At 32.2% G+C, this 23953-nt stretch overlaps 4 protein-coding genes across 6 annotated transcripts; 2 read left to right on the top strand and 2 right to left on the bottom strand.

The window, feature by feature from the left end:
- Nucleotides 1-6732: 6732 nt before the first annotated feature.
- LOC148239167 (uncharacterized) lies at nucleotides 6733-8140 on the top strand. The gene is made up of 2 exons (XM_088191355.1): nucleotides 6733-6771; nucleotides 7715-8140. The coding sequence occupies exons 1-2, from the start codon at nucleotides 6760-6762 to the stop codon at nucleotides 8075-8077; spliced, it is 375 nt and encodes a 124-aa protein (XP_088047481.1). The 5' UTR covers nucleotides 6733-6759; the 3' UTR covers nucleotides 8078-8140.
- Nucleotides 8141-9582: 1442 nt separating this feature from the next.
- On the bottom strand, nucleotides 9583-15103 carry LOC148239166 (uncharacterized). 2 transcript variants are annotated; one of them, XM_088189318.1, is made up of 3 exons: nucleotides 12884-15103; nucleotides 11411-12798; nucleotides 9583-11343 (listed from the first exon to the last, which is right to left on the bottom strand). In XM_088189318.1, exons 2-3 carry the CDS (start codon nucleotides 11429-11431, stop codon nucleotides 9766-9768), a joined length of 1599 nt encoding a protein of 532 aa, XP_088045444.1. In that variant the 5' UTR covers nucleotides 11432-12798; nucleotides 12884-15103; the 3' UTR covers nucleotides 9583-9765. The 2 variants fall into 2 exon arrangements, with proteins under 2 accessions (XP_088045444.1, XP_088045453.1); XM_088189327.1 differs by having other exon boundaries at nucleotides 12711-12798.
- Nucleotides 15100-19507, top strand: LOC148239165 (uncharacterized). The gene has a single exon (XM_088189302.1). The coding sequence runs from the start codon at nucleotides 16436-16438 to the stop codon at nucleotides 18353-18355; it is 1920 nt and encodes a 639-aa protein (XP_088045428.1). The 5' UTR covers nucleotides 15100-16435; the 3' UTR covers nucleotides 18356-19507.
- Nucleotides 18516-23279, bottom strand: LOC148239164 (mitochondrial 2-oxodicarboxylate carrier). 2 transcript variants are annotated; one of them, XM_088189339.1, is made up of 5 exons: nucleotides 22996-23279; nucleotides 20448-20789; nucleotides 20106-20378; nucleotides 19861-20042; nucleotides 18516-19793 (listed from the first exon to the last, which is right to left on the bottom strand). In XM_088189339.1, the coding sequence occupies exons 2-5, from the start codon at nucleotides 20784-20786 to the stop codon at nucleotides 19676-19678; spliced, it is 912 nt and encodes a 303-aa protein (XP_088045465.1). In that variant the 5' UTR covers nucleotides 20787-20789; nucleotides 22996-23279; the 3' UTR covers nucleotides 18516-19675. The 2 variants fall into 2 exon arrangements, with proteins under 2 accessions (XP_088045465.1, XP_088045471.1); XM_088189345.1 differs by having other exon boundaries at nucleotides 22869-23002.
- Between the last annotated feature and the right edge of the window lie 674 nt (nucleotides 23280-23953).

Here is a 23953-nt window from a genome sequence, read left to right as displayed (position 1 = left end):
AATTTTATTTTTTATACCCATCTTTGAAAAGGTTGATAAAACTTCGGTACTTGCATTCCATAGCTTGGTTGCCACTGATTTATATATCTTAAGATAGGAACAGCCATGTATTTGGTTGTGGTAGGCATCATGTGACCTATGTTTATATATTTTACCGGAGCGGTATGTATCATCGGTGACATATAAGAAGCTGATTGCATCATTTGTCTTGGATGGATAATTGGTAGGTTATATGGATTATAATATGGTAAAGCTGTTGGCATATTATATCCATGGTGTCCTAAACTAATGGCGTATATTGCTCGTTTGTTTCGTTCTGAAGCACATTTGACACTCGATTCGCTCATCATAAGCACAATTAAGAATAGATTCTGCAATTTATAGATATCAAATCAAAACCATTACAATTTTAACACAAAATTTACACACTAACCAAAGCCTTCATACTGGTCATGTTTGTGAATCGAACGAAAGTCATAGACTGATGAGTTTGTTGGTAAAATTTCAGTTTTTATATACGTTTGCGTGCATCGCCTGCTAAAGTGATATTTATGAATGTTTACAGTGATATTTTTGTAAGCAATGTAATATTATAACGCACGCGACATTATTTAATTACGCGCTATGAAGAAAATTATTTATAATATGAAAAGAAATGGCGTTTTTATATGCATATAATTGCAGCAGTATTGGGAAGTTATTCTTATTGTGCAATATAGTTTGTTTTATAGCGCGTCACTGTTAACGTGCAATTAGTGTCGATTATTACTTTTAATTGTATAAAATAAAAATAGTGAAATTTATTCTTATATCGAAATGATCACGATGTAATGATTCATTTTTATTTTAAATTGTTTGTCATATTCCGTGCCCAAAAATATAAAATATGATAATGTAGCGGCAAAGCAAATTACATCGATTAGAGCTCGACTAAAGCACTGCACTATGGAAACACTCCATTCCAGTTTATAGGCGAATTATAATATGTTCGAGTTAATAGTATTACAATAATTTGATTTCGGTCATTCATACTTGTCGATGACGTGTACTTTTTTAAAGAATGAATTATCGTTTTAATATAGAAATATGTAGTTGGTAATATAAAATATTTAGGAGTAATTGTAGATAAAAAATTAAATTTTAAGGAACATCGTAATTACATATTAAAAACAATTAGTAGAAAAATAGGTATAATATCTAGGATGATAAATATGTTAAGTATACAGTCAGTTCTCGAGTTACGACGGGGTTCCGTTCCACCACCTTGGTCGTAGCTCGAAAAGGTCGTAAGTCGAAAATCATACAAAAAATAATTAAAAACAATGCATACATGCGAAATACAAAAACCACTTTTATTGCTGACTTCAAGTTGTTAACTAAATACTTTTTAGCAAATATCTACATAAATAATTCATTTATAAGAATTGATCTAGAGTATTTTTATCATCTGTGCTACTGATATCCATTGTTAATTCTTGAGATTTTTCAGCGAGTGCAGTGATAGTGCTTGTTTTTCTTAAAAAAACGTCCAGGTTTGTTTGTACAGTTTGTTGTTTCTTTTCTCTATAAATTTCATAACAACACGCAAGTGCTTGCTGAATAAGGCCGTGTACCCTCGAAGATCTATCGATGTCTTTGTCCATATTTTCAATTTTTTTAAAAGCATCATTGATTTGGCTAAAAGCTGCAGCCATGTCTTTTAACACAATTTTTTTGGTGGTTCTTCGAGTTCATCTAATTCTTTTAGCTCCATTACATTTTTTTCTACAACTCGTTGTTCCTCAATCTCAATCAAATCTTGGTTTGTGAGTTCCTCAACATCATTTTCCCAAAGATGAATTACATCTTCATTATCAACTTCCAGATTAAGTTGTTGAGCACATTTTACAATAATATTTGCTATCTCATCTATTTCCCCTTGTTTATTAAAATACATATTGTCATTATATATTTTTAAGAGTTTGTTCCATATGCCGTTCATACAATTCGTCGTTACTTTGGACCATCCTTTTGAGATATTGTTTATTGCATGAAAGATGTTGTAATTTTTACGAAATTCTCTCAATGTCTAATGTTTGTCTGTTCCTGCAATTGCTTGGGCAAAAGTGATTCTTAAACAATGGGCTTTGAAGTTAGCAATACCCCCTTGATCCATCGGCTGTAGAATGCTGGTGGTGTTTGGAGGTAAATAAACCACTTTTATACTTGGATGTGATTCCCCTAACTGTGGAGGATGGCCTGGAGCATTGTCAAGAATCAATAAAATTTTAAAGGCTATGTCGTTTTCATCACATTTCTTCTTTACTTCTGGAATGAAACAGTTATCAAACCAGTCTTGAAATTATGTATATGACATAAAAAAAAAATTTTACAACTTTTTTTCGTCGTAACTCCGAATGGTCATAAGTCGAGGTGGTCGTAACTCGAGAACTGCCTGTAAACACAAAAAATACAATAGTATTATATTATATTAATCACTTTAATTATTGTGCAACAATATTATATAAGCCTAATAAATTAGATAAATCGATGTTGCAAAAATTACAAAATGGGGCAATGAGAATAGTTTTAAATAAAAATAGATTTACTAGTTGTAGAAGTATGATTGATAGATTAGAATGGTCGGATGTTCAAGAAACGTTAAAGACGAATGTCTTAGTATTTATATATAAGTTAGAAATTAATCTGTTACCTGTGAGTATTTTATTAAATATTAAATAAAAACTAAAGATGTGCATAGGTTTAATACTATAAATAGAGACAATTTAAGCATAATAAGAAAACGAGTACGTCCAGGGGAATAATGTACGGATGAGTGAATTTGTATAATAATACTCCTAGAACAATCCACAAAAATTAAAATGTAGCGGGTTTCCTCAATGAAATAAAGAAACACCTTTGTGCATTATGAAAAAAAAATTAAAATATTAATTCTACTTATGTTTATATTATGTTTTATGTATATATTTTGATTAAATTTGCTTAGTGTATAAACAATTAGCCATATTATCTAAATAAATATATTATAATAAAAATAATAAAATCCAACGGTTTTTAATAGAATTGTTTCGGAATTAATAATTGATAGCATTAATGGTCATCCGTGCTGATACACCTAACCACTAAGGGACACAATTCAATTAGTTTTATGACACTAATAACAATATAAATAACATTTCGACGCAACAATTATGGATGGTCCCAACATTTTTTATATAAAAATCGAAATTTAATAACTAACATTGAAATATTAAATGTATAATTGATGACCTGCTGTTTTTTTTATAGTAGATGCATTCGAGTAACATTACATTCGGACATTACATTCGCTATACAAAAAAATATCCGAAAATCAAAAATATAAAGTATTGTAGGTACAGGAGATGAACATATAGATATATGTAAATATAAAACAAAACCAAATGGATATAATTGAACACATTATTACTGTTTTGCTTAATTGAATATATGGGAGGTAAAATACTAAAGAAACAATTTTTTTATTGAAAATTTTTATTTAAAACAGATTATCGCATAGCACGATCTGCACGAATTGCGGAACAATTCACGTAATAGTTTGTCTCACTATTTATTCCACATTACCACCTTCTAATTGATCGTTGCACAGTCGTTAGAATCGATAGTAAAATTGCATATAATCGAACAATAGTCGAGCTTTTAGCGCTCGCTGAATAATTTGCATTGTTTCACGCGTAATCCGTATTGCGCAAAACCGGCATTATTTATTTTCGATCGAAACGAATTTGCTGCATTTTTCCATTTTAGAATTTATTTATATAAATGTATGTATGTAAATATTTTCGATTTCGAAACCAGCATAAAAGAGAGTGAAAGTTATGCAGACTTTAATTTCTTTTCAGATTTGAAGTTGAACGAATCCCTTATATTTATGCAATAAACCATTATTACGACGGAATCCGTGCTATTTTCTGTGATCAGCATTAGCTTGCTATTTCTTTGTGTAATAATATCATAAAAATATTTGAAAATGCCATGGTTGTTACATCTCATATAATATTGCTAATTTATATTGTTGTATTTTTTAAAGAGAGACGATTCAAAATTTGCTTAAATAAAATTCGATTTGATTATCACCTAATAAATTATCTTGTAGCATAATTGGGACAGTTTTTCCATGCCGTACTGTCGGTTTATACAACATATATGATATAATTATAAAATGAATAATTTAAATAATGTATGTTGTGTCATAATGTAACAGTATCAAACTCATTCCTATCTAAAATTATGATGGATCGAGTACTTCCAAGTCGTGGATCAGAACTTCACTTTTGATCACGTCATTAGTTCATTCTCGTTTCGCAATATTGTTTTATAGCAAAACACAGGCGCTGGCAATATCCTTGTCAACAATCAATATCCGCTGATCTTTTTATTCTTTTTAAATAGCGTCATGCATTTAAAAAAAATCTAATTCCTTTCCTTTCAGTTCAAACATCCGTCGTTTCTGATCAATAACTACGAAATCCCTCGTGGCTATTTTGTATAATATCTTATCTAGCGGAACAATCTCAATCCGATGCCGATTTTGCAACCTTATATTTAGCACTTTTCTGCCAGATCAGAATCCATTGCGTCCGACCTTTTCAGATGCATTGTTACAATTGGAACAATTCTTACATTTTTGCAAACCTCTCACTTTCGTTCCACAATGAAACTAAACAAATATGAAATACCGAAAATAAGTGTATCACGATCGTAGAGTAGGACAGAGGTGGAAAACTATTAATTTAAGAGCAATTACATACATAATTTAATTGAGTGAAAAATAAGATCTTGATTGGTTTAAAGTTTTTTTCTTGTCTTGTAATCCTTTTAGAGAGGAATTTGTCTAATATGATAATGAACACTATTTCATAACCGACGCGTAACTGATTTATATATTTATCTTACTTTATCTAATTGTTATGAATGTTGTTTAATTGTTGTGAGATTAAATATAATAAATTGTTGGTGACGACGTAGTGTGTCGTGTTAGTATTATGTAATGGCAGTAATACTGTTAACCGCATGAACTGCAATCGTTATATTGTAGTACTATGCTCTTTTCTTAGGTATGATCGTGTCAAATAGCAGGGATGGTTTTTGAGACAATAATAAATGATTTGTTACAAATAAAACATATCTGTTGGACTAAATAAAATCTATTAAAAAAACAAAAACTCGAAAGCCATAAAGTCTATAACATATGTGTATACATAGCCGATATGGACAAAAAGTTATAAAAAAACATATGATCGAAAAATATAAAGATGACCAAGAAAAGGCAAAAAATATAAAATATTTTTGTAATTTCTTAAGTGTATCTTGTCAATTATAATCATATTAAATAGTCAATAAATATCTGTAAAATTTATGGAATTATTATTTTTTTGAAAAAATATATTTATGTATAAGACAAATATTTCAGTAGTTTATATGAACCAAATATGTATGATTTGTCATGACAGCCCCTTGCGCAAATATTTGTTAAAAGCTCAATAAAATTAATTGCTATAAGTATTTGAGACTTGCAAAATAAGTGTTAAATATGTTTGTTTTAAACATTATTCTAAATATAAAAGTAACAGATAATAACAAGTCTGTTTCCGCCCCAAACGTCGCATTAGCAGAAGATCGAAAATAGGAAAGAGTGAAGTACTTCTAATATATCCCAAAAAATTATATAAGCGCTAATATAACACATTAAAGACACTTCAGGAAGTCAACATTTTATTGTTCTACTACTTATATTTCGACTTGAGACACACTACAGTTCTGCACAACTGAATTCACACCATATTACATTTAAAAGTTAAGCTCATACAATTGAAGAGACTAGACTTAATTTATGATGTATCCTAATACTGGAATAAAAATAACAAAACGTTCTTCTATTTTCTCTATAAGGGAAAATAATTTTAACAACTTGCAAAACAAAATAAAATGCAATAATAAAAATAAAACAGGCTTTTAAAAATAAAAATTTACGAAAAACGACATCGCTCAATATTTTATTTGGATCGAACGCCACGCAAAGAGTGATCTGAGACACGGTTTTACTTATTTCGGCTTCGCATGCTTGCCGCGTGGAATCAGTCAAAAAACTCATAGTTATTTAACTTTCACTACAAAATGTTTGTGAAAACTTGTGATAATATCTTTGCCTTGTACCTATCGGCCTCTCAACTAATTCGGTCGTTTGTCCATAATGGTATTTTGTATACTGACAAAAAATATCGGTAGCTTTTTCAATGGGCAAGAATCTCTATAATCATGTATTGAAGTGCATACCCTTAAGAGATTTCACTCTTTAGATTAAAAGTCCACTGCCTGTGTTTTTTCAGATTAATTTCAATCATAATAAATAAACTACTTAAATTTCTTACTATCCTTATATTATATTACAAATGTATTCGTGTTATGTGTAGTGTATTTACTAAAAATCCCAATGCGGGCCCCTTCACCTATTCTATATGCACAAGGTTCGAGAAAAATCCCGACCACCATAAAGCATTGGATTTTGATATGTATAAAGTAGAACGTTGTTATAGTGTTATGATTGAAATGGAAGGGTTACCAATCAGAGTGTATGTATGTGCAAAAGGCAAGGCTGATGAGGGTGTGGTCGTATGGTCATATGGTCAAATCTGGTATATAAGCCTTCCCTGATCTCTTCGACAACACAGAACGGTCTTAGTAGCTCGAGAAGGTCCAGCATCCAAGAATATAATCACTATGAAGGCTTTCGTGAGTCAAATCTATTTTTAAATATGTTATAGTAAACCTTAATAAATATTCACATGTTTGAGATTTTTTATAAATTAAGTAGATATTGACAAAATAATTATAGTCACAAATTTTTTGTCTATAGTTATTAATATATAATTCTTACTTATTTCGCATGAACTTTAATCAAATTAATAATGTATTAGTACGAAAAACTATCGATGGATTATTTTTAGGAAAAAGGTTTTTCAGGAAATGTGAAATACTCCATAGCACTCCTGTAAAAAACATGCAAGCTATATAGTTTATACAAAATATAAATATATAGCACATTTAAATATTATATTTTTAATTATTTTATAAATTAAGTTAAAATACTATATTATCGTATGAAGCATTTCATATAAAATATTCGTAGATTTGCTACTGTATAATATCCGACTGCCTTGAGTCTGTAAACTTTGTTCTTTAGTTTGTACCCAAAACAATTTCAAGTCAAAAAATAGTTTAATCGTGTAAATCACTAAATTTTGTCGCAGCGTCCTGTTTCTCTATCGTGACAAAATAAAACGACTTAAAACAAATACTTAAACAAATAAATAACAGTGACATTATAAAAGTATCATTGTGAGATAGGATTTTTCCCTGGTGCTAAAACAATTATCACTTCTCAGAAGTCAAAAATTCACGCCAAAAGCAATAAAAAATTTGTCGGCGCCGTCGCAGTAGGTACGCTCGGTAATTTTTAAGAATTTACAGCTTTAGGTTAATGCGCTCAAGTCAACTTTTCGTCCAGTTTTCGGCGAGAACATACTGTTTCTCAATAGGCTGTCGCCTTGAGCTCTTCAATGATATATATATGAGGAGCTGCTCCGAATAATTAATATTATTTTGAAAATTCATTATTTAATGTTTTTTTCATTATTTCTTATTTTATTGAATTAAAAAATAAATTGTTTTTCAGGTATTTGTCCTAGCTCTCCTTGCAGTCTGCTCTGCAGAGGAAGAGAAGAAGACAGAGAAGAGAGGAGTTCTAGGCCTCGGATACGGTGGCTACTATGGCGGTCTACCTTACAGCGGCTACAACAGCTATCCCTTTGGCTACCACGGTTATCCGGCTTACCACGGTGCTCTGCCATTGAGCCACGGCTACGCAACTCCGGCTATCCACGCTCCAGTAATCTCCAAAGCTGTGGCTCCGATAGCTCCACTCGGCTACGCAGCCCCATACCACGCCCCGATCATCTCCAAAACTGTGTCGCCAGTGTCTCACTTTGGATATCCCGGCTATTTCGGATACAATCATGGTTACCCGCTGTTGCATTAATTTATGAAAAATACAATATTTTTACAATATTATAATATTATATGCGGTTGTATAATTACATGTTCAATTTAAAGATTCTTATATAATGCTATATTGAAATTTGGAAATGTGATTAATAAAAATTATTTTAATAAATTACTTCAACAGTAATGTTTCGTTTTTTTGTAAGATTAATAATTATGTTTGACTGTGATGGTACGCATTGTTGTCAGGCGGCGTCATTGGGCCTTAGTTTTTTTGAAAACGATAAAGGACGGTCTGTAACAGTCAACGGTGAGCGCATGATAACTGATTATTTTTGGTAAAAATCGATTCGAAGATGACGGCGCAACTTGCCACACATCGCAACGATGAATGTTTTGCGTGAAAAGTTCCCAGTGCAATTTTTTTGTGAGGGTACGCTAAGGAGTAGTGTCTACGCCGATAAGCCCAAAACGTTGGAGCATCTGAAAGCCACCAAGAAATTTACGAAAAAGTCATCGAAAGGATCGCCTGCTGCAAAAGATCCAAGGCGGCCATTTCATTGATATTATTTTTCATAATTATTGAAATACATCAAATCTTTGATTAATATAAAAAATAGAGATCCTTTAATTTGTGTTTTTTTTAAATATTCGGACTCTGAACTTGGATCATTTTTTATTTATTTCTTGAAATGTTGATCAATTATGTGGTGCATTTGCTCTATGGCTGAGAGCAAATGCACCACATAATTGCTCTATACTTTTCCCAAAAAACACTGGTGAGACAAAATTAGCTACTGGTCCTCATATATTGGTTTAAAGAAGCAGTTTATTAAATATCTTGCAAGTAAAATAGCTGGGAGAAGCGATATTCTTGATTTTTGTATTATCACTTTAGCTATCTTTCATTGCCTAATCACTAACAGATAAGTAAGTTTCGTGATTGTCATCAACGAAACTTCTTTTAAAATTTGTTCAATGATAAAACATAACACAATAAAAAGACGATTGTAGAATACATGTATTACTAAAAACTAAAATAAAAAAAATATATTGGATTGCCGTTGTACATAAACATATTTTTAAGCAAGGCTTTTGTTCAAAGAAGCAGATTCTAGATGTCTAGATAAATTCTGTGAGTCGTTGTATTCTATAAATATGAATACGGTAACGATTATTCCAATCATAAATTATTATTTATATAAATACATATACATATGTATGTATTTATTATTATTTTTTATTATAAAATACAACCTTTGAATTAATCTTCGCTAAGCTTTCAATCCATCAAATCGATTTATTACTGTTTAATTACATCGCACTTGACCCAATTTTATTTCATTTCTCAACCCGTTCAATAAATTCATTTTTACCCTTTTTTATTGTATCTATTCAGACAGTTAAGCAATTTGCGTGATAGTCAAGATTGAGTAAAGCGTAAAATTGCAAAAAAATGACAACGACAATTTCATAACCCACAGTGACAAAATAGTCAATCGTGCGTTAATTTAATACAGCTGTTTAATAAATAGATATAACTTAATTTATAAACACGTTTATTAAGAATAAAAAAATAAATACAAACATACACATCCAGAAGATCACAGATTGTTAGCGCACGAATCATTCAAAGTTTTTTTTATTATTAATAATTTTATTATAGTAAACTTTAAATTGATCCATATAATATTTAAATCATATTAGAGCACTAGATATTATATGTTATTGGTTATTATATCCTGCAAAGTTTTCTGAAGGATCGTTTAAAGGTAGATGCTGCCTCAGAGGTATGTGATTATGATATTCTTGCTCTATTGGATTTGTTGGATGATGTTCAGGCAATTGAGGTTCATGTTGAGGATTTCCTGAGAAGTGATACTGCTGATTTCCTTCTTGGAAGGACTGTTCCGATTCTTGTTGATAGTAATATCCTTGATTTTGATCGACGTTTTGGTTTAAATCGCTTCCGTCTTGTCCCGTTTGATGGAAGAGTGGATTCCCATTGTCTTGACTTCCTTGATGAGAGAGTGGAGTTCCATTTTCTTGACTTCCTTGCTGGAAGAGTGGAGTTTCATTGTCTTGGCTTCCTTGATGAAAGAGTGGAGTTCCATTGTCTTGGCTCGGGAAATGGGCTTGTGTGTGCGGGAAATAGGCTTGAGTTGGAAAAGATGATGGGGCCATTGGCGTCCAAGCATTGCCATCTCCACCAAATGGTTGAATTCCATGTAAATTAACATTTGATTGATCTAGACTTTCACCATGCTGGTGAACTTGAATACTCCCCGGTAATTCTCCAACACCTAAAGGTATATTAGCTTGTGGTTGTCCGAAATGAAAAGCAGGATTGATTCCTAACGGATGACCAAAATTGAATGTAGGATTGGGTCCTATTGGATGTAACGGGAATGGATTCGGTGGAATCGTTGGTATAAACTTAGTGGGAGCTTGTGGTACGAAATGTTGTATAAATGGAAATCTTTGAGCTGGAATATGTCCTAAATTTAATGGTGGATGGGATACATGTAATGGAAATTGTGGCCCTGGTAAAGCAAAGGGAGGAGGAATTGGTGCAACAGGAGCTAGATGAGATACTGGATGTAAATGAGTAACTGGAGATATGGGCACTGTAGCTGAATTAATAAATGGGTGTCTTGGATATGTAGCAAAGAATGAAGTGTGTAAAGAATTACCCGGCCTGATCACTGATGGTGCGATAGGTGTTGGATGAAATATTGGAACGGCGGGTTTTACGATTGGATTTGTAAAGAATGGTAGTGGAGCTTGAGGCAATGGCAAAAGTGATATCGGGGGTGCTGGAATGAATGTAGGAGATGTTTGTAATGTCGTCGAAGGTATGAATGTTGGTGCTATTGGTCTTAATATGGTGGCTGGTTCTGGACAGTTAGCTACTGGCCATCCTGGTTTAGAAATTGTTGGATTGACTTGAGAATTGGCTTGGACTGCTGGAACATTGTGATGAGGAACTGGTGCTTGATGTCCGACTGATACTGGATATTTGAAGTGTGTTGTTGGTGGATTGACAGGTATTTTAACACCCAATGGCACAGATCGAACTGGATATTTTACGACGAAGGGCTTTACGATGGAATGTTTCACTATTGGAATGTCATATCCGTGAGAATATGTCGGGATCGATCCTCGTTTTTTATGATTCTTTCCTAGTAAGAATGCTCGAACAAAATAGGCTTTTGGGTGATGGGTGACTGCATGGGTAACTCCTTTTGGTTTTGCTAAGGGCGCGTCCGCCTGAACCAAAACCGAGACCAGCGATAGAGTGGCCTGAAAGTCAAGAAATAATATTAGCACTTGGACACAATCACAAAACTAGATGACGTGAAGCACTCACTAATAACGAAAGCCACTTCATGATTTACAGATTTCCTATTGGAATCTTTGTAAAGAAACGATGGTCTTGGTAGACCTACAGCGTATGTGACACTCTCTAATTGCTTGACTTTTATTTATAACAACGCATAAGACATTTTTAATTTGGAAAATTTCACCACCTCTTCGACGAACCCGGAACATAAGGAAGTTGATGAACTTGGATCGATAGGGGGTTATTGAAATTCAATGCGTAACGATCAAATCTTCGATTCATATATCGTACGATGAGTGTCTAGTGCGTTATGGTGAAGCGCCAAGGTGAAAGAGAAATGGCCAGGGACGAACTAGAACCGAGTTTATTGAATACTTGATATTCTATTACTAAACTTGAATATAATAATTTAAAGTACAGAAAATTAAATATCTAGTAGCCAAGAATTAAACACAACATTGAGCATGTATCATTGAGAATACTATTGGAATAGTTAATTCTCAGTTCTTTTTTTCAAGTATGTGCTAAAATACAATCAGCTAAAAATATTAAAAAAATACTTATTTTATTTAACAATATTATTAAATTAATTTAAATAAAAGTACGGTTCTGTCGACCGAATTGCCATTCGAATTACATGCACAAATAGTTTTCCATTTCTTTCACCATAAAGATATAAACCAATTGTTTACAATGCAGTGCAATGTCAATCATTATAATATTTTTTTAAGTTGATACTTAGAACATGTATTTAATTATTATTATATTTTATAAATAACATTCAATATTTTATATACATATATTTCATTATTATTATATGTATAAAGTCATACATAATTATGGCAGAAGAGTTTATATTATATATGGGTGTGAATTATATTATTAAAAATAAAGTATTTTGATATGTAGCCGTTTTATGTCTGAATAATTTGTAAGTAGATGTTTTTCTCTCTCATCAAAATTCGTCCCTCGATTCAATTGATGACATCAGCGATAGCTAACATTTCTTTACACAACTAAATCGAGACACATGTGCAAAAAGAAAGTTAAGATTCAATCGTTTAAGGTCGAGTTCGAATCGTCTGCTGCAAGTTTATAACTTAATTAAAAGTACTGTGATTAATGGTGGGGTATGAAAATATTTATTCATTGAATGAAAATACACATGGTGATTTAGTACAGTATAATTTTTTATATTTAATTATATTGACCATGTATATACTTCTTATTTAACAAATCGTTAGGCCGTAAACGTTTTTACTTTCCTGTAATCAGGGATCAAATTTATTCTAAAAAAGTATTTATTATAATACATCACTATTCTGACCAATGCTCACTCGCTGCCGCTCGTTCGCACCTATCCTTTTTAAAAACCAGAGCAGTAAGCACCCCATGAATAACTCTCTGCAACGAATCTGCTTAAAAATATCGTTTATAATCGTATATAAATGAATAAAATATACAAACAAAAAAAAAGTATATCTTATTAATAAATTTTACCTTCGATAACAGAAATGTACAACTCGTTTTAACAGGATACTATTATATGACCAATTCATTAATAAATCATTAATTATACACATAATTTCCAATATTTTATGTTTTACTAGCAAAAAATAATATTCGAGTCTATTATTATATTAGTAATACATTTATTTTAACGTCCATAATGTCAATAAATATTCTCATAGCCGACCCTAGCTTATTTAATGCCCCAGGAAAAAACACTCCTCTACATATTGTCAACACATTCAATTTAAAACATAAGTTGATATACATTAAAATATCATACACCAATACGACTATACCATCGCAAATAATTATAGTAATAAAAATTAACTACAAACATTTTAAAATTTATAGTAAATTAAAATAACTATATAGTGGTTTATTGTATTATAATTATTTAATAATTTAACGTGTTTGAGATCTAAAAAATATTAGATCAATGCTGAAAAACAGCGGTAACCACAGAACAAATAATATAATAGTAGCTATCCAAAGTGTTTTAACCAAAATTTTGAGTGTTCTCCAATTCTTAGTGGACCCATCGAGATCTTCGTGTTTTGGACGTTGAAATAAAGAAACAAATTTTTAGTAAGATATATCTTATTGGGATCAATTATCAATCGAACTTTTTCCATATTATTTTTTTACGTATAATGTTTTAGGAAAAAATCAATGTAATTAATAATTTATTATGTGTTTAATCAATAAAACCAAACGTCACTTTTCAAGTGGCAAATTTAATGATTTATTTTTAAATCATAACATGACAAAAAGCGTCCATGTCAAATTAATATTTTTTTGCTCCTCTTTATAATTTGCCCGATGCGACGTAAAAAATTAATTAAACGCCGATTACAAAGTAGTCTAATAATAGTAGTATTTCTCGGTAGACGATGGCCTGTCTCATCGTCAGATTAGGCTGGCGTGATCGGCTGCAGTCACGACAGCGCGCACACCAAAGCGAATCACAAAAGGGAACGTGACAACAGTCGTGTCACTTTCATTTCGTCTTGTGTACGGCTGACCAATGCGAATACGATCCAATAATGGAGTTACGTACTCTTAATGCAACGATATGTAAATAATTAAATCACTACAATCAAACCCATTTCCTAGCACAACTACTTCCGAATTGTAAATTATTTACATTTTAAAAACTTACATAAAAGATAAGTTTGTGAAATAAATATATCGACTGGTCGCTTTTTATGATTTTATGACCGGCAAATGTACGATTAAATAAAATCATCGAGAGCACGAAATCAGAAAAAAAGGTCTGGATTTATTTTAGTTCTTAACGCGCAATACTATTTATTAATTTGATTAGTATGGAAAAATGTCGTTGCATATTTTTAAATAAAAATTAATACCCGGTATAATGTAAAAAATGCTTATTCGCAGGATTTACTACAAAGTCTCTGATTAAAAGGCACGATCTTCATTTTTTTTATTAAATTTCGCTTTATCAATATAATCATTCAATTATTCCTTTTAAATATTCAACACATAGCGTTATTATCTAATTGTACTTTTCGTTTTAAACTACTGATTGAAATTTAAAATATTTCAATTGTGGTTAAAAATTCATTCAAGCATGAAAAAATCTTACGATTTGGTATTTAGAATCAAAATGCTCAAATTAATCATTGCAAATATCCGTAAATAAGAAACGAAAAACGTTTATATTTCATCATTGATATGGGATAAAATATCTTGTATTTTGTCGTGAAGTAAGATGCAAAATTCATTACTAAATTCCATACTTATTTTTAGGCCCTTTCAAAACCAAGAAAGTTATCGTACGATTTGTTAAAGTATACCTCCATGAACCAAACCCATCTTTAAATTATTAGATCAAATTTGGTTTACTCCACGATTTTTACAAATTTGATTAAATTATTTTATAATACTATTTACTTCAAAATGAGAGAATAAGTAAGACTGCGTTAATGTTCTTATACTATTTTAAATTACTATAATAAATTGTAAAAATCTAATGATTTTTACTATACATATTATAATAATCTTTTGGTGTATATTTTTGCTTCAAGCAGAAATGCAGATGTTGTATATGTACATATATATTTTTCTCAACGTGCGTATTTAGATATTTGGAAATCATATTCTAAATGTACCCAAACGTTTATATGCTGAAAACGTATGAATCCATCTATTTAGATTTTCTGTGAAAGTGTCGATCACTTTCTTCTGTCAACTGGTGTTTGGTATTGAATTTATAACACTACCCAAAAAGGCCTATGTTACGCTGTGCAATTAAAATTACAATTTCAGATGGAAGATTCGTATAATACGGACAAGACATATTAAAAATAGTGTGTCTGCAAGACACACAGAACTCGAATTAATGGGGCCCCGCGACTAAAAAATACTGATAACCACACATCAATTAAAGAAAATAACTGTAGCTAAGAAAGAATTCAATATATTGAAAGCAAATGGATCACACACACCGAATATAATTAACGATAAAGCATACGTTTATGGAAAGTGATATTTATATAAAAAAAATTATGGGGTCGCATAATTTTGACCGACGAATCAAAAGTCACCGACCTTGATTTAAAATACATTGATAACCAAGTATAAGTATGTATTTATCAAGTAGGCAAGTTTTCTAAGTTAACCAAAGAACACAAGAAAATACGTAATAAGTATATTTTTTTAATATGTTTGCTAGTTTTGTTTTCACAATTAATATTTATTATCATTTCAAGATTCGGTTCGTGAACACTTTGCCGACTCTTGATGAAGTAAAAATAACTTTTATAGATTAATCAAATATTGTTCACTCTGCATAAACTTTACGTTAGTCGATTGTGTCATTGCTTTATTGCATTTTCTCTTACATAAAAATCGATATAAAATGCAGCTCGTAAAATAATTATTTTGTGTAGTATGAAAGATAATTAGAAAATAAATATGTTTTCTATGTAGAAAGGCGAATGTATTTGGGGCAAAATTGATTAGTTTTTTTTACCACGAAAGTTATATAGAATGAAAAAAAGTTACATAAACGAGGGTCAATTAATGTCCTTCGATTCAGCACACTTGTAGATGAAAAGTTTAGAAAACCCATTCAATGCCACATTGGATTTTTCAGTTCTCAACAGCAGGGATTTGCATTTCGCTCTAAATATTGCAATTCGAATGCGTTACAAATTGTACTTGTCGTTCATTGACAGAAATACTTCACAACGTCAATTTTTTTAACCGCCAGCTGTTAAACGAATCTGAGTCTTGGGGCGGCGAGACCCAGAGCCAAAGGCTCTTTGGGCCCGCTCAAGCGAGAAGTTTTCAACCCAGAAATGACCGTTTTTTACATGATGAATTATGGCGACTTATGCAACCGAATCTATTCTATTGCCAGTTTCTTCATGCTGAATTTTTACAGAGTAAAACCATTGCGGCCTTACGAAAGTAGGTTTAATTCGGCGCCGTCGGTCGGACGGTGAACGTGTCCAGGTTCTGGTCCTAGTTTCCGAAACATAGACATGATACGCGACGGATACATTAAGTGAAACCATGAAGTTATTTGTTTTTGTGCTGTTGTGTTGTATTGTGCCGTTCGGCTGGGCGCAAGACTATGAAAATAGTGAAGATGAAGAATATTCTTCCGATGATGTTCCTGAAGAAGTCATTAGAAAAAAGAGGACTTTTGGTGATTTTTTATTCAGAGGCATAGCGGATTCTCTCGGGTATCAAATTGTGAGGAAACCGGCTGTAGTTTTGCAGCTGCAAGCTACAGCAGCAGCTCCTCCACCTCCAGCTCCGGTAGTTTCTTTTGCTCCTCTACCGCAAGCGATAGCTCCTGCGAAGCCTTCGGTGATTACTTTCCAGATCAGCCCAGTACCTCAACAACCTAGAATGAATGGGCCACAGATGGCAGCTAAACCACCAGGTCCTCAACCACCGCCACCACCACAAGCATCACAGAAACCGCCAGCACCGCCTAGGCAATCAGTTACAACGAATTTCACGCTAAATTTCAACTGGAATAAAAATTCACCACCACCACCAGCACCACCTCCTCCACCCCCAGCTCTTCCGATGCCACCATCTTTATCTCAATTACCACCGCCGCCACCACCACCACCGCCGCCACCACCTCCACCACCGCCACCACCACCTCCACCTCCGCAAGCTCCTCCGCCGCCGCCGCCACCACCGCCACCACCACCACCACCACCACCGCCTCCACCAAAATCACCCTCAAGAGGAGCAGCTAAATCACAACAGCCTAAAATATACATAGACGCATTCTACGACCACGGAAGAGGCAACATCCAAAGATTAGCAGCCGTAGACGCAGACGAATACTACTCCAACAACCCTCAAACGCCAGAAGAAGACCAGCAAAACACTCCACCGAGGAATTCCAACGAAGATGATAGGCAAAACTACGATGAATACGAAGAAGACGCACCAAAATCGCAACAACCAGATTACTCCAACTACGACGAAGCAGAATCACAAAATCTGCGCCAGAAGCACTCCTACGATTCAAAACCGGACAGAACTTCCAAACACGAAATCTTGAACGCAAAATTCGGCGAAGCGATCGAAAATTACTGGAAGCATTCGCCAAAACTAAACCACCGCACAGAATACACCAACACTGTTTCTCACCCTACGAGTTATGTGAACAATGGAAGAAATCCAGGAGCGCCTTCATATCTAATTGCTACGAAGAGTCCAGAATCCTATAATCAGCGCTGGGGACAAAATCACCCACATCCTTTCACCAGAAGCTTACCTTTACAATCAGCGCCTGAGTTAAACATCAATAGAATACCCGTAGAAGATAAAAGAAAGTATAATGAAGCTGAAAGATTCGATTTTAACATAAGCGAACTTGAAAAGAGGAAGCCTTCAGCTGAAAAAACAACAACCACTGAAAATCCAAGGAAATCTCTAGTACCAAGAATTCTACCTCCAACAGAAAACAATCCTGGAAATATAGACACTATAACAGTAAGAGTGCCTCCTATATTCAAAGTCGATAAACCTAAAAGATTACATAAGTTTAAAGGCACGCCGAGGTATGACTATGAAGATTATGAAAAACCGTACGAGAGCATAAGACGACCAAGAGAAGATAGACATCCAAAGAAGCAGCAAAACAATTATGGATTTGATTATGGAAGTACTGGGGAAGATAATTATGATTTCTTCGGACTTAAGAACGAACCGTCTGAAGAGGAGAGAGATATTCTTAAGTATACGGCTCCGGAGCCGACCCCTTACGCTGATTTAGCTCGATTAGAGAGTCCAGTTCAATGGAAGGAAGAAGATATAGATAACAGCAAGAGTGCTAAGATCACTACGAAAGAATATAGAAACAATTTCGCAACAGAGAGGAGTACACAAATAGACGATCCGAGCTTCAACGGACATCAATTGCCGTATAAAGTTGTAAAAAGTTCAAAGAAACGTCTGCATTAATGATGCTTTGTTAAATTATTAATATTTGTAAAATTGTAAATTGAAAAAAAGTTATTTTAAATTATTAACTATTTCTATATGACTGTATTTATGTACATTGATTTTTCATTAAATTTGTTGAATAATATTGTTGTGTTATTTTATTAAATATGCACGATTATTGGGATTTATAAAAATAGTTTTATTGGTACATTGATAAAATGCAGTGTATAAAAATATATGTATCAACATTTAAAAATTGCATAATCAACAGTTTATCTTATAACGATTGGTTATATAAAACTTTTATCAAAAATATTTACCTCATATAGCAACGTATTTTATTTATACAAAAAAAAATTATATCTCAGTCTTGGATAAGAATCATAATATCAATTTGTTGATATATTTTAACATGACAATATCTTCAAAGTAGATTTATAACATCATTTAATACATATTTATATAAAAATTAAATATTTGATTTATATGACGATGCCTTTTCTGATTAATTACACACATTAAACTAAATTGTGTAATATATATTAAACATAATGAACAATAATAAGTTTAAAATAAGCAGTGTAAATGGCAAAGCAATCTGTTTAACCCTTTAAACGCAAGCGACTTTTTGGTGAGTCACCTGTTATTACTCTTCACGAGTCAGTATCTCTTTCTAAAAATAAATACAAAATACTTGGTTTACTGATAATTGAAGCTATTGTAGTATTAAAAAAAATTGTAAATAATTCGTTTCATTCATTATGTGCAACTAAAATAAATGTATTGAATCTAACAGTGATATCGAGTTCAGCAGTAAATCTATTTTTTTAATTACATATACAGTGGTGCCTTGACTTACGAGTTTAATTCGTTCCGTGACGGAGCTCGTAACTCAAACTACTCGTATGCCAAATCAATTGTCCCATTGAAATGAATTGAAATGCCATTAATCCATTTCAAAGGGGAAGATTGAAATGGTGAATACATACTATCAAAATTTAGTTTATTTTTATTATATACGTATTTTTACTTGTATGTCAAGTCAAATTTAAAAAGAAATAATTTGCTCGTATCTCAAAAACTTGTAAGTCAAGGTTCTAGTGTACCATTATCATCTCATATGCAATACATTTTATACACTGAATGAAAAGTAATACATTAATTAGTTACGTTGAAATATACACAAAAATATCACAGAATTACATTTGATATATTTTTATAGGTCCCTTTAAACATGATTAATCTTTGTGACACATTTACCACAATAAAGTTGACTCATTAAATGCAAAAAATACAATATTTAACAATGTAACAATAAAAAAAAATAGAATTATAAATTTAGTTAAACTTTTCTTCCAAAAATTTGTAAGCGTATTCATAAACGACAAGCATAATGGCGCCGCCTGGTCCCAGACGTAAAACTTTAGGCAAAAGTCCTTTGTATAAGGCACGGAATCTGAAATAAACCATATTAAAATGAAGTCATATTAATAACTTTATTTAGTTATTAACAAATTATTTACCCTTCTTCTCTATAAACAATTCCGATAGTTCTTAGAGTTCCTCTATATTTGATCTCCCCTTTAATCGGTTGAGGTCCCTGAATGCGACTCTTTGCTACGTCAAATGGAATGTTGAAAATTGAGGCCAGAGTTCCAGATACAAATCCGATCGTCACTTTCCTGAAAAATTCTTTAACGTGATCCTGAAAAACGTTAATTATTAATTAATATCAAAGATAAATTTATTTCAATTATTATAAAAATACTTCGTATTCAGGTAAATATCCTTTGACGCTGTGATAGAATCCGAAATAGATCATGTTGAATGATCCGTTTCTCGCTATGGTAGCAGTGACTCCTTTATTGAGTCCTTGAAAGCCGAATCCTTGAGTTCTGATGATCTCTTTAGTGGCCATCCATGTGCTGGGCATTTGAGCGGCGAGTGTTTTATTAGATTGAAGAGTGACTTTAACGACCTCGAAAGGATTGACTAAGATGGCTTCGGTGACACCAGCTCCAAGACCGGCCAAAGAAAATGTCTAAAAAGTAATAATTTAAATGTATAAATAAGCACAATCAATCTCTTAGTATAGTTATATATTGCATACCAATGGAGTAGGTGTTGATGAACCAAACAAGAATAATTTCTTGTATTGTTCGAAACAGAAAAACTTCACTGCTCTTTTAGGCGTTTCGGCTAAGATTGGTGGTATTATGCCTTTCCAATACGAGAATAACCCTTCGTGTTTGTACATTTTCTTGAAGCAATCTACTATTCCAGTGTAGTAGTGAGGATCTTTCGGATTGGCTGCTTTGCTTGTTTGTATTTGCAGACGAGTCTTGATCAAATCCAACGGATGCATTATGCAGACTTCGACGAAACCGGCGCTTCCACCTGCACCGATTTGCATGGCTGCTTGTTTGAGAATTTTGTTAGTGTCTCCCATTTTCTAGAATATTATAGAAAAAATATCATTAGTATTTTAGTTATTTTACATTTTTATTTTATTTAATAATCATTAAAATTTTAATATATGTTTCTGAGTTGCATTGGTATTCGCTTATGATGTTGCTTCTGTATTAAATGATTAATAATGCTGATAGTGGTTCATCATAAAAATTCAAAAGACAGCTCTTTTGTCCTGTAAATTGGTAGCAGTGTGGTCAACATGTAGCAGTGTGATCAGGCATATAACACAAAAGCTCAGCAAAGCAGCGCTTTTTTATTGGTTTCTTGAACAACAAAGGAGTGAAACAATTTAAAATTCATCGTCAAATGAAGTACAGTATGAAGATGCACGTCTATCACTCCAGCAAGTGTACAAATGGACTAGAAAATTCCAAGGCAGTGTAAACCAGACTCTTAATTGAATGATTTGAACCAAGTAACAACATCAGAGTTTATTGTAGGAATTGTGAAGAATAATAAAAATTTTAGTCTATGATGTTCTGCAGTTCCAAAACGACATATGAAGCCTGCCAGACGCTTTTGAATCAGAAAGTAATGGCTTTCTAGGAAAAATTTCTACTGGAGAAAAAACCTGGGTTCACTGAGTTTCAGGGACACCATTTAAGCTTTTTCCAGATGAGGACAAAAGTTGGCTAGTCAGTGGTCATTTCATAGTATTTCATTAAATGACATGCAAGCTTCTGGCCAAATTCAAGGGGGTTCCTGTGTAGAATCCACAGCAAAATCGTGCCGTTGCCATTGCAGTGGAAACGCTTGGTTATCTAGCGTTCATATTAAAACTTTTTATAAAAATATTCCGACTTACAGTGAGAATCGAATGAAGCACATCTAAACCGACTTTTGACCAATAGAAGAGCGCAAAAAACAATTATCCCTTCTCAGAAGTCAGAAATTCATGTCAAAAGCAATAAAATCGTGTCGGCGCAGTTGCAGTTGGAACGATCGGTAACTAGTGTTGAGAAGTGATAATTGTTTTTGCACCCTCCTATTGACCGAAATTCGGTTTGAATACACTTTGACTAATACTCTTATATTACAAGTCCTTAGTAATATTGGTAGGAATAGCTATCATATTTATAAAACATAATATTTAAGTGCAGACAAACTGAAGCAATATACGAGATGCGACGACTGTCTATACTTCTTTTTCCGCTTATTATCCCTTGAGAAATGTTGGCTTAGTCTGTATTTTGAACTTGACTATAATTAGTTTTAGTACTTTCATTAGGTTAGGTTTGGGTTTGAACAGCAAATAAACGTTTTGCAACGGTCAAATTGAGTTTCATAAGCATTTTAGATCAGCATATAATTTCACTAGCGTTTATCAGTTAAATTATATTTTCGCTAGTAGAAATATGTATCTACTGGTGAAAATGTATTTTGATTTCACTAGTGAAATTTAACTTCACTGAAAAATACACATTTACTGTGACATTTTTACATCGCATGTAAATATATGATGATAAGCATGTAAATATATATATTACTACTTATAGAAAAGTTAAAATCGTATAATTTTACTAGCACCTGCTGATAAATAGAAAAAGATAAATTATATTTTCACTAGTAAAAATATATATCTACCTGGGAAAATGAATTCCGATACGATTCCACTAAAATTACATATTTTACAAATGATTTAATTTTGCAGAATTAGGCGAAAATATCATCGCAGAAATGAATTTAGGATATACAGATTGAAAAGAGATTTATTGGCTATTTATGAACATTCATGTATTTCTAAATACATTATTTCGTAACAATTTACAAGCACATTACTTTCTTAGCCCCGGAAAATTTTACGGAGACAACATAGTAAAATAATATAATTTTGCATCTTCTTAAATTAGTAATTTAAGACATAAAACATATTTAAGGTGTTTATGTGGTTTACCCTCATACAATATTTTAAGACATTGCAATAGGATTGTGAACACCACTGATCACAAAGTCAATGATAGTGAAAAACATAATTTGTTGCTCAACAATGAATTTAAAACTTGTTTTTCAATAACATATGACATAATCGACTAATAATTGCTTGAAACTGTTTGTTTACCTCTGTTTTGCAGCAAATCAATTAATATCGATAGAATAGTACGCGACTGTCGAGACAACTAAATATACCACATTGTTATCTCTAAAAGTAAACAACTGTCTCCAATGACTTGTAAATCATATCTTACTTCTTATCTACGTTCGTCCAAGTTATAAAAAAATCGTTTGACGACCGCTCACGTCCGCACTCGAATGTCATCGGCAATTAACATTAATAAAAAGCAATGAGCACACGGTTTTAAACGCAATTGTCGCGGCCATTGCCTCAGATATGTTATAATAGATTTGACATTTGGTAGCGAATTATTGTTTCGTTTGTTCAAGACTTGTTCTGAAATTTGAATTCTAACAATGACATGCTCATCCCATTTTATATCGTGACATACGTCACGGGCATGCCGGTGTTGCCAGTGCAATATCGTTCAGCTGTCAAACTTAATTTATTTCCCCCCTTTTATGGTATTTTTACATTTTATAATTTAAATATTATATTTAGATTTCAATAAATAAAAACGCATTTAGTATTTTAATTTTTAAGAGCTTAAACACGCACACATGTGCGATCTTGTAATATACATAAAATTATATGTTTATTGTATAATGCAACCAATTATTTAAAAGTAGGTTTACCTTACGACCCAGTTTGAACAAGATTGTTGATGTCTGATAGGATTGTTCCAATTTTACAAAATTTTCAAAATGTTTTTTTTTTTATTTTTAGCTCTCGCAACATTCCTAAATAAACAAAAATGTCCGAGTTGACTTTTTTTAGCTGTTAACCTATTCAAAAGTATGAAAAATATATCTAAAATTATAAATGTAATCACTCTTATTAATTAATACATGTTTGTTGATAAACATTCATCCTCGCAAAATTAAGTAATAATAAAATTAATTTAAAGAATCATACAATAAAATTTCAATATTAAAAAAAATACATTTTTGAAACATCGATAACATTTTTACTTTACAAATTCACATTCTGAAATCAATCGAGTGCATCGCATTACTGATTTAATAAAGAAAGAGCTATAAGAAAAATAAATTTGTTCGGCTGTATTTTTTAAATGTTGTATAAGCTTCTGA

Source organism: Plectrocnemia conspersa, unplaced genomic scaffold, assembly GCF_051122295.1.
Source record: "Plectrocnemia conspersa isolate PC_06_02 unplaced genomic scaffold, ASM5112229v1 ptg000001l, whole genome shotgun sequence".
Taxonomy (NCBI): Eukaryota; Metazoa; Arthropoda; class Insecta; order Trichoptera; family Polycentropodidae; genus Plectrocnemia; species Plectrocnemia conspersa.
Note: the sequence above shows the minus strand (reverse complement) of the source record. Positions and strands in the feature narration are given on the sequence as shown.